Source organism: Diadema antillarum, unplaced genomic scaffold (genome assembly GCF_040938485.1).
Source record: "Diadema antillarum isolate AM-2024a unplaced genomic scaffold, OU_Dant_1.0 seq00000069_RagTag, whole genome shotgun sequence".
NCBI lineage: Eukaryota > Metazoa > Echinodermata > Echinoidea > Diadematoida > Diadematidae > Diadema > Diadema antillarum.
In genome coordinates, this window is record NW_027271168.1 from 1,737,973 (window position 1) to 1,750,000 (window position 12,028).

General features: G+C 40.3%; 1 protein-coding gene across 1 annotated transcript; it reads right to left on the reverse strand.

The window, feature by feature from the left end:
* Nucleotides 1–2,818: 2,818 nt before the first annotated feature.
* On the reverse strand, nt 2,819–6,050 carry LOC139725971 (beta-1,3-galactosyltransferase 1-like). The gene is made up of 2 exons (XM_071637053.1): nt 5,255–6,050; nt 2,819–2,832 (listed from the first exon to the last, which is right to left on the reverse strand). Exons 1-2 carry the CDS (start codon nt 6,048–6,050, stop codon nt 2,819–2,821), a joined length of 810 nt encoding a protein of 269 aa, XP_071493154.1.
* Between the last annotated feature and the right edge of the window lie 5,978 nt (nt 6,051–12,028).

Here is a 12,028-nt window from a genome sequence, read left to right on the forward strand (position 1 = left end):
CTGTCACACAACACATAAGATGAGGATACTGAATTGGTGTCTTTGTTATATACCTTCACCTCAATTAATAACACGAGTGTGATATGAAATGTATTCAATAATATGCAATTGATTATGTATATGATTATTGGAATATGTTATATACAGCTGTAATTACGGATTGATTGATTGCACAGTCATTATAGACTCACGCCAGTTAGATTTATATTAGTATACATATATGAATATATATTCATTAGTGTAGCCATACGAGTGAGTCATTTTTGTATCGTTACAGCCCTGATGAAGGTCCGTTTGGGACCGAAAGCTCGGCGGCAATAAACAGACACGTTGACCTAGCTACGTCCACCTGGCTCTTCTTTTCACACTGAATGCAAATAATGAAGGCCACACACTGGTACTGTAAATGGTCGATACCCCTTCTCACACACTCTCTCTCTCTCTATATATATATACATATAAGAAACAAAACTGGAACAAAGTTCATGCTGTATTCACCAACGGTTTATTTCTGCTCACAAATTTTCGAGCGTCTCGCCGCCCTGTCAGCACTTGAGAAAGGGCGGCGAGACGCTCGAAAATTTGTGAGCAGAAATAAACCGTTCGTGAATACAGCATGAACTTTGTTCCAGTTTGTTTCTTATCTTTTCTTGCCAACACGTGGACAACCTAATCAATGTATATATATATATATATATATATATATATATATATATATATATATATATGTAGCCCAGATGGCTACTAGCACATAAGATAAAGAAAAGAATAGAAGAGGATAGAAAGTTAAAGAAAACAGAAGCATTACAGTTGTTTTCCAAGTCACCCAGGTGACGTCAATATGAATCAGTCTTTTCCCCTTCTTGGAGTTTTTGAAACTCTTTATTTTGCTTCCAGCTAGACTTCCTTTTTTGTTTTGTCAATTCTCCTCTCCCAAGAAAAGTTATTGGTCCTAGGAATTTATGAGTTTGACATTGGCTATTTTCCCCGCTAGTGGTCAGTTCCCTGCACTCTCCGTCCCCAAAGCCCCAGTCCAAATTATGGGAATGACGTGTTTTTGCCCTCTGATCCCTAAAACATGAATGACCCTCGCTGGGCTAGAAGGTCGTTCTCCAGCCACAACTTCTCCTTTATTTTGATGTACTTTAGTGGAGTGGGTCAGACAGGAATTCCAAAGACAAATTCAGGGACAACAACTCAGAAAAATGATGACGATGACGTTGGACGTCATAAGGACACTAACATTCATATGTTTTATGATTTTATTATCCAAGAAACAATAAAGTCTTGACCAGTAGTTACAGAGAAGAAGGAAATAAAGAAACTAAAAGACAGTGGGCGAATATGTCAGAAATTGAGATGAATCAGAGAAAACGGAGTTCCACAGAAACGAATGGGAGGAGCTAATGGAAGATCTGACCAATAAGAAATTAATTTCCAGTGAAGATCACACCCCAAAATAAGATTTAGCCAATGAAATACTTTTAGGGAAAGGATACCAATAGTGAATTTGTTATAAAAGACCATGTTTGAGGAGAGTTAGATTATTGATAGGAGAGAGGGGACACAACAGAGGAGCTGCGTGATTAGAGAGACCGGCAGATAGAGTCAGGAGATCCCCTTTCCTTGTACATCATGCTCCCCTCCATATTAATCAACTAAACTCTATCAACGATGCGAACGTGACGAGGATCTTGGTTGAACTGCCCAAGAGTTAACGAGTTACGCGAGTAACTGGTGGACAACGACAAGTTGAGAAACTTTACACCACGACAAGACAGAACTTTGGTTTACACCAATCTGGGGTGTAACAAACTCGAAATAGTCGACTGGTACGTGCCATTAGAGATGTTGAAGCGTCCTGTCAGGTTGCCACAACGTGGACAGCAATGGTGACGAATCGATTAAGGAAGCAGTGAAAGCAGACCGGTTAACAGACGCCCCAGCCCCGTGGACGAGCTCGATATGCAGGCGAGAACCTCATCTAGCGACCATGCCGACATCGAGATAAGTGGCCACACCCATTAACATCATTATCTCCCTACTAACAAAACCCCTCCCCTTCCCTTAAGAAGTGTTAAAGAAGTAAAGGTCTCCAAAGGTGTAGAAGAGTAAAGTGATAAATGATGTGTTCAATTGTGTTGTAAGGAAAGTAATTGGTGTTTGTAATCAAGTATCTATATTTTAGACCTACGAGAAGGCAGGTCGGTGAATAAATATGCTGTTCGCAGCATTGACATTTTTTTGAACATAAATTTTATCCCTTCTCCCGCATTTTATATTCACTGTTGTTGTGAAGCAATAATTAGTCTCTTTTTAACGTTTGGAAATTTGTTGATGATTGGTGTCTATGTGATTAGCTAACCCCCGACCAGTACAGAGAGAAGCTAACAGACCAGACCAAAATTTATCCGCCTCTGTACAACATTGGTCAGCCCCTGAGACAGTTAAAGGGGTGTGGGGGTTGCATATATATAATCTATATATATACAATGTATATGTATATGAATAAATTGTGTGTGTGTGTGTTATGTGTTTTTTGCTTGAATGAACAGGAGGCATTCTTTAAAAGAGTGCAAAGATCGAATTGCGCAAAGGTATTAAAGTGAGATAATGAAATGAATCTAAGCTTATGAAATGAGATGCATTGCATTTTTTTTTTTTTTTTTTTTTGGTCAGCAGCGAAGTCGTGCACATACTATTTTTTTTTTGAATCACCCTGTAAAATCTCTTTGGCGTAATCATGGTCGCAGGAAAATGGCGGAAATGAATGTATTACGGTCAATCTAACTCCATCCGTCCTCTTCTGCACGGAAAGTCATGCCGTCCAGTCTGCAAAAGGGCGTGCATCAATTGAGCAAAAATTGGACCACATCAGGCTGAGCGCGCATTGAGTTGTGTGACTGAAGCATGCTTTAAAGGGGAAATTCAGTCCATATACGTATAAGTTGGTCTGATAAAGAAGAGTAAAATCTTAGTAGTTCATTGGTAAAAATTTGACCGAAATCAGATGAAAAGTAAGGAAGTAAGGGAGGGGGGGGGGGTGACATTTTGAAGATTGCTAATCTCTCCAAAACAGTTCTTGTATAACAGTGGATATGACTATGCAAATGAGTGAACTAACATGTCAAAACCCCACAATTTTCCATTGATTGTTTAAAAAAAAAAGAAATGATGAAAATTCAACGTTTCTGTCATTAAGTGTCAAATATTATATTATTCCTGGTGGAATGACTTCAGAATAGTGATCAGTTAGTTATACCAAGATTTGGGCCTCGAGCATTATTGCGTTTGAATGAGAAACTGGAAATTTTATGTACAAATTATATGTGGCAAGTTGTAAGGGGATGACATGCTCACTTTTCCATTTGCATAATTCATATTAACCGTTCAAGAATTGTTTCCTGAAAAATTAGTGAAACTTCAAAATGCCATAACTTTCTTATTTTTCACCCGATTTCGATCAAAACTATACCGTTAAACTCATAATATTTTACTCTTTTTTGTCAGACTAGCCTTTATTTGGAATGGATTTCCCCTTTAAGACTTTGCAAAATAGGTCGTCTGAAAAGAGGCGTCTTTCTTTTTTCAAAATCCGTTTAATACGAATCATTTCTCTACACCTACTTAAAATAAAACGACGTATTGATCCTGAACATTACGGTTGCAATATCTGTTATCATGACTTCCTGCCGAAAGACTTGTTACAAGGTAATCCCAGATTTAAAAAACAAAAACAAAAACTGTTCAAACATATTCCGTATCTGAAATAATATTACAGTACTCTGTCTTGACAATAATGTCGTTTTCTCTTCTTTTTATGTTTACTCTTGTCTGTGCACACATCATGACTACGTAAACACTCATTCAACGTCCCATGTGTTTGAAACAAATATACTGTACGCAGGGGAGAAAAAAAGACAACGTCATCGAACGCAACTTCAGATGCACATTAAACTCAGGGCGAGACATTTAATGGCAAGCAAGCAAATGAGAGGCACAGCCGACTGACTATACACAAGAGATATAGCTTGAATGCACATCCTGAGTCTGTGCGTTGTACATAAGCATTTACTGCTGTGCTGCATGCACAACATCTCACAACTCAATCACGTAAAGCCCCAGATCCTAATGAAGGCCAGGCAGACGGCAAACTTGTTTAAAAGGATCGTACTATAGTTTTGGTTGAGACGTGTCGTCAGGTTTCTAGTTTTGTGTGTGTGTGCGATAATGAGAAACCTTCTGTGAAAATCAAAGAACATGTGATTCCAAGAGGAATTCAACGTTTATCTGATGAAAATTGGTTTTGAAATGGCTGAGATATCTAAAACAGAGCAATCTTAATAAAAAGTGAGACCCACCTTTTATTACCATCGCTTTGTTTTACTTTGTTTTTTGATGTCTCGGCCATTCCAAAACCGATTTTCGACAAATAAATTTTGAATTCCTCCTAGAATGGTACGGTCTGTACTATTTCATAAGTGGTTTCCTGGCATCTCGCAAATAAAAGCCCAATTCTCAGTTCCACCAATGTACCGTAGTATACGATCCCTCCAAAGGGAGAAGAAGAGAGCAACGTCTGCCTCAAACTTGATTTCTTCCACATACATACGAATTTCAATAATACACAGTATTGCTACAGACATACGAAAATATGGTACATAAGATCTCCATTATATATTTTCACATTTCAACAAAATGAACACACCCGATATGAAATGAACAAAGTGAAATGTCGGTGGTTTCACTTTCTCCATTTTGGCAGTGCATTTATTCACAAGCTACAAAAAAGGGGAAATATAAGCAAAATATGTATACCGGGTGTCCCAAAAAAAGCGGAACGGTGGATTTTCAGTACCTTGCGTTCTAAAAGTGATATATATATGTATTATATTTTGGTAGATTCTAGTTGACTTTACATTTCAATATAAAATTATTGCCTGCATACGGTAAACCTATATCTAACTGCGTATATGCATGCCATTCGTTATTGCACTGACGCCATTGTTGCTGTTGCTACTGTTTTCAGGCTTTACAAAACATCAAACAAAGAGTAGAAACAATGTATGCATAATGTTAAACAGCAGGCATGAGCGCTCCTGAGTTGACGTAAAGTCTTCCCATATTTGACGCTTCTCTGTCATGGACATCGAGCTCAAATGGGTGGTAAAAATAGATTTATATCTGCAGAAAGAGTACGCCACAGGGTAATTATTAAACTCTTTGTGCCGGACGGGCATGACGCCTAACTTACGGACACAGATACCGATATAGACGTCTTCCAGGGGAAGGTAAGGTGTGACCAGAGATGTCTCGTAGATTTTCGAAGGCAAATCTCCGGAGAGAATGTACCCAGATCCCGAGCAGAATGGAGGATAAGATCGGTCAGGGTAGAGTGATTCAGGGATGTACCACTTGCTCTCGGGGTCACGGTGAGGCTTGCTCCGGATGACCAGGCCCATCATAAAGTTCTCGGCGGGCACCTCTGGGTTGGAAAGGTACCTCACGATGCTCTCGTACCCGACGAACATATCGTCGTCCGTTTTCATGACGTAGCCGGCGTGGGCGCAGAAATTCCCAGCCCACTTCATACCCATGATGGTCTTTAGCGTCAGGTGTTTGTAGCTGTCGACGAAGTTCTCCTTTAGCAGGTCTCGGTGCTCTTCGCTCTCGCGTTCGACGCGCCGTTGTAGGATTGCGTCGCTGGTCTTACCTAATAGAAAAAGAGTGACGATGCGTTTGCCGTCCACGGCCCGGACCCCGCCCCATGTATCTCGGACCAGGCTACGCAGAGCGAAATTCTTCGGCGCGCTGTGGACCAGAACGAGGAGGAAAACCTCCTTGGCGGTGCCGTCTTCGTTCTGGCACGCCGACGGTTCGTTGATCTCGAGCTCGAACTCATGGCGGTTCGTCGCAACGACGTCCAGGAACTTCGTTGGGTCGCTGTACCACCCATTCACAAGGGAGTAGGTGTACCACGAAGCGACTATGATTCCTACAACGAGTCCGAGGACACACACCAAACGCCAAGCCCTTCGTCTGGCCAGCATAGCTCCGTAGGGTCATACCAAAGCGTTGTGAAAGGCGCATCCTTCTCTGGAAATCTATCATTTTGACAAAATATAACAGACCGATAGAAAAATTCATGATCATTTCAATTAATAAGTGAGTTATGCAGGGAAACATACTTGTTGAACTGGAACACAATGTGGATATAATGACAAACATGCTTTTCTATTCATAACAAATATCGTCTGTTACTTGAGTAATGATTCTGTATTCTTTATGCATACTCTTAGATTGATAATTATGTAAGGGGCGCTGAGGCACAGTGGATAAGACTCCTGACCCGCAATCGGAGGACCCGAGTTCGAGTCCTTCCTAGTGCTTGGACACGATGTTTTACCCACCATGTCCCTCTCGACCCAGGTGTATAAATGGGTACATGGCAACGCTCGGGTGATAATAATGGCAGGGCCCTCTTTTAGAGAAGTGCCAACACTGACGAAGAAGAAGATCTTATTATTGTTATTTTTGTGATGATGGTGATGATGATGATGATGATTATCATTATTATTATCATCATTTATTTGTCTATCAATTTATTTATTCAGTTTTCTTTACCCAGGGTAGCCCCATCAGTGGTTTATACACTGTTATCCTAGGGGGCCCTGCAACAGAATGACGAAATATATCATTATTATATAAACTTCAAATTACATTGTAACTTCACAGTATTGAAAGGTCGTAATTTCCTCTTATCGAAGCAATCATAATATACCAAAATTGCAAGTTGCAATGATTTCCTTTTTATTAAAGAACAAACAAACAAACAAAAGAAAACCTATTCTGCGTGTTCGCTTTTAATGAAGATCCCTTTTAGGTGCGTGCTTTTCATCAATGAATTTTGTGTGCGTTCTTGTTCACCTATGTAGTAAGCATTGCCAAAGAGGACAAGAAAGATCCTCCTATCCCCTGTCACGATTGGAGAGCAGACAAACCTAAAATTTCTTTTTGTTACTTTAGACAACACATTCCTGAAGATGACACATTTCTGGGGTAGACAGATGGCATATAAATTTACAGTATGAATTGAACATAACAAAGTGTAAGGTAGTTTTATGTATGGTTGATAGGTTATAACACCAGTAAGGGGTTTGTATGTAAGTTTGATAAATGTTGTAACACTGTATGTATAAACAGTGTGCCCAGCAGTAAGAAACTGTGTGTCACAACGGAATGAATAGAACCCAACTGAATAGGCTTTGGATTAACAATATATCACTAGGATTAAGAATATAATACAGGGCACAGCATGTATAGCCCTATCTCTACTCCCCAAGTGAGTCACTCTTTTATATTAAAGCAGTATATTGTTCACATGTAACATATACTGGTACAGCTATTAATTAACATGTCTGTAGCTATAGTAACCAGACTAATAAGCATAAACATAGATACAGTGTATATACAGTGTGACTAAGAGAACAGGGTCAGTCTGGATTCCCACCTTCTTCAGGTGAGGACCTCAGATAAGCCAGGGAGGTGAGACAATCACCTCCCTGGATAAGCTAAAACCTCTAGCCACCCCCTCCGTTGGGTTACGGCTTTTATATTATATATGGGTTATATCGCACTTATACTTGGCTGGATCTTGTGAATTTGTTTCCATGTTCGAAGTATCTTGAGTTCAATAAACCTGCTGGTGGACTTCAAATGAATGTGTGACGCTTCATCAATAAACTGCTGTTGTTAACACTCTACCACGCTACCTCTAAATTATAGAGTGTTACAAAGTATTCATGAAGGACTGTCATTGTAATTGTTGCGATGTATATATATGCACGTTACATACATACAATTGCCCCGTGTATATGTTATGTACATATTTATACATACGACAATGCAAGAGTATAATATATAATTATATGTTCGTATTCACACAGAAAGAGACATGGATACAGTAATGTACAATTAAATTGAGTGATATGAGTTTTAAGAGAGAGAGAAAGAGTTCTCTCTAACCTTAAACCTCTATGATATATAGAAATGAAGAAAATGGGATAGCTTTATGGTGTTTGGAGACATAATGGTAGGTGCAGTCACCAAGAAGACTCACTTTAAATTGCATGAGCCTGGACTGAAAACTAATCCCTGTTTTGTCCCGGTGCCCTCATGAACATTGTACACCTAGTACCTGCGTTCGCTGCACAAGTGAAGTCTGATGACACACTGACAAAGCTCGCCCTACCGCAACACGAACAATCACGTTGTGATTTTATGATAATGATACATCATGCATAACGCAGTTTGGAACGTCCTCCATGCACTCCCTATGGCATAATAGCGATGAGTGTCATCAATGCCACTAGCTTAGCCTGCACTCAAGACCCTAATATGATAAATCATTAGTGATTGGCATGGTCTACTTCTAAGAGAATTACTAATGCCGGAGACAAAAACGCATTCCAAAATGTCATTTGAAATTATGGCATAACGTATGCAATGCTAACCTACAAAAATAAGATTGGAGTTACTAACAGTGGACTGAATCTGTCATTTGTTGCAGAATTATGCCTTTAAATATCCATCCGACTGAGTATTAAGCTTTGAGGTTATCAATCGATGGTACAGTTTTACCATAGTGCCGTGTACGTATGCCTATATAATTCGTTTAAAGATTAACTACTCACCCTGGCAGGGAGATCATAAACACGTATAGTTACACTCATATGTTACATCCCTTGAGTAAGACGGTCATTGCATACGCTGTGCAGATTACCGTATGGCACCTGAGCAGGTCGAAGAACACGTAGTGGTTATCAATGTACAAACAAAAAAGAGCTGAGCTCACAACAGTTGTATTCGTATGATTATGCTCCCATGTTCGTTCTAGCCACTCAATATTATGCTACGTATGAACCAAACTGGATATGCACCACAAATGGTCATGTCTCATCAAGGAAGATTATTTTGTCTTTATGATGGTATTACTCTTCGCCATCGCTAATATACTTAAAAAGGATATGCGGTAGATAATGGTAAAGACGCGGGTTAGCGCGAACAGAAATTGCGCGATTCAATATTATTGAACGGCTGTATGTCTATAGTAATTAATTTTGTAAAGAACTGTACTGAAAGATTGCACCATATCAGAGTATCACTAGTATGCTTTGTCGGAATTCCGCGCAAAAATAATGACAACTTCCAAACGAATGCGTCCTTCCCAAGTGCTTTTTGGTTTATTGTATTCACACACACATTTATGCACATACAATGTCATGCTCCCCCCCCCCCCCACCCCCCTCAACAACAGCAGCAACAACAAAAAGAGAAGACACGGACAGTTTGCCGCTCGCCATTCATGATCTCCAATTTTTTTTTTTTCTGGCAACCTCCATTATATTCGTCCTTCATGGTGAAAACTGTGTTCGCAACCTATTTGAAATAGTGCACTATGTACAGGAGGCCTACTATGTATAACAGCTATACTGGGGTCGCAGAGCGGTTTTTTAAAGGGAGCTGATGACTGGAGGGGAGCTGGCGTCGATGCGTCAACATTTCACGCGCATCCATGGTGAACTTGAATCACTATGAAGCATTGGAATTTAATCATGCACAGTAAAGATACTGTGCACGACCCTCCGTATGGAAGCTGCACGGAATGTTAATCGGGTTAATGTGTGCGTGTGTGATTGCATGGGTGCACGATTTGAAAACAGGGATTACACGTATTTGGAAGGAAGCGAACATATCAGATAAGGTAGTAGTAGAAGGGTATACAGTGTCGGCTTGTGTTAGCAATGGTATACTGGAAAATTGGAGTAGGCCTCCCCTACGTTTGGGGCAAATGTTTCAGCAGTGATAGCAGTGCCAGCGCAGTGCCTTTGCGGAGTGCGGTGCCAGTGCAGTGCCTTTGCGGAGTGGTAGTTGCTATAGTTGTTGTAATTTAAAGGGGCTGTACAGTACTGGTTGAGGTGGGGATTCATGTTTTTTACATTCCTAAGTGAGATAATGAGAAACCTCTTATGAAATATGAAAGAGCATAATATTATAATTTTAAGAAGGATTCAACGTTTATTTGATGAAAATTGGTTTTCAAATGGCTGAGATATCCAAAAAAGTGATAAAAATAAAAGACTACAGGCCACGCCTTTTATCAGGATCTCTTTAGTTCACCTTGTTTTTAGATATCTCGGCCATTTCAAAACCAATTTTCATCAAATAAACTTTTGATACCTCTTAGAATTGCATGCTCTCTGACATATCTCATAGAGTACGTGGTTTCTTAATATCTCGCAAAACGTTAAAAGCTAAATCCTCACCTCGACCAGAACTGTGCACACCCTTTAATAGTATTGACAGTGGTAGTCTCTTCAGATTTGAAGTTGTAGCTGTGTTGACACTATTTTACCTGTAAACCCTGTCATTACTATCACTCTAGCAGTGCCAGTTTATGGGCCGAGAGGCCGCGGGACATTGTGGATAGAAACATCTTGTAAAAACATATCTTGTCCAAGAAAGTAAGCACTGGGCTGGATTCGAACTCGGGTCCTCTAATTGGAAGTCGAATGCCACAGTGCCCCCGCTAAGCAGCAGCATATAGTATACGTGATAGAGATAGTGGGAGTGTAGTATACTGGTATGGTAGTAGTTGTGGTAGTAGTATAGTAGTAGTTGTAGTAGTAGTAGTAGTAGTAGCAGTAGTAGTAGTAGTAGTAGTAGTAGTAGTAGTAGTAGTAGTAGTAGTAGTAGTAGTAGTAAGTAGTAGTAAGTAGTAGTATAAGTAGTCGATGTAGTACTTAGTATAGGCCTTCTCATATTTGTTGTATTAGGTAAGTACGCTATCGGTAATAAAGTGGTCCCATGAGTGTAAGAGTGGTACCCCTAGAAGATATGATGATTTGAGTTGTTAACAGTGTACGACCAAGAAGGTATAAAACCTGGTATGACGTACGCTGTGCTTACACATGCTAGATGAAAGCACATGCATTGTATAGGTTTTCCGCGACTACAACTTCCATTACCAGGATTACCCTATACCCTCATTGAATTCATTCCACCACGTACACAGACGACGGAGAATGTGAACGGTACTTCCCTGTCGTTCTTGCAATGCAGACTGCCAAGAAGATGAATTCGAGCTGCGGGCTAAGTTGTTTTGAGGAGGAACTGAGTGCTCTCTGCTCAGAGAGGCTGTTGAGAAATGGCCTGCCTATAAGGAGATCTCGGAATTTTTCGACTGGGTTAAAATTCACGAAAGAGCTGGGTACAGATCTTTCCACCACTCAGATATTGATCTTAAATCATCGGTGCATTCCACTACTGGGCACGACTATCTATGTATAGTATACGCAATGTGCAGTTATAGACGACATTCTATTACATGTATACTCACCCTGTAGCAGACGTAACCCGGGGAAACCGTGGGGACTCCAGTATGTTATTTTACTTCGGCTCCATTCCAGCGGCTGTACGACGTACACGACAGTCGCTGTGATTACTAATGCTGCTGTGGCACCGGCTATCAGCTGGGTAGGGTCGAAAGACGTGAATTCATAGAACCGACTGTAACCGAGAGAAACCGAAGGGAGCCGAAAGGACACGGCATGAGCACAGGAAATGAAGAGCGATGGAGTATATTCCGGAATGCACATAAAAGGCAGTTATAAAGATTGAACGAAAGACACTATCCACTAGATTTATAGAACAAGCTTTATGTTGGGGGTGGGGGTGGGGTGGGGAGGAAAACATGAATAAGACGGGTATAAGATTTCAAGGGAGTTGCAGTTGTATCTATCTAATACAGCGTGTACTCCCGTTATGACGAACACGGTTATAACGAAATTCCGGTTACAACGAAGTAAAAATTCGAGCCGCAGTGTTATCCACCTTGTGCTTTTTTATTGTTCATTTGTTCAGTTATAACGAAATTTCGATATACTAGGAACGAAAGAAAACTACCGGTCCCGAGAACTTCGTTGTAACGGGAGTCCATTGTATATGAGAATGCTATAACTCTGTACTC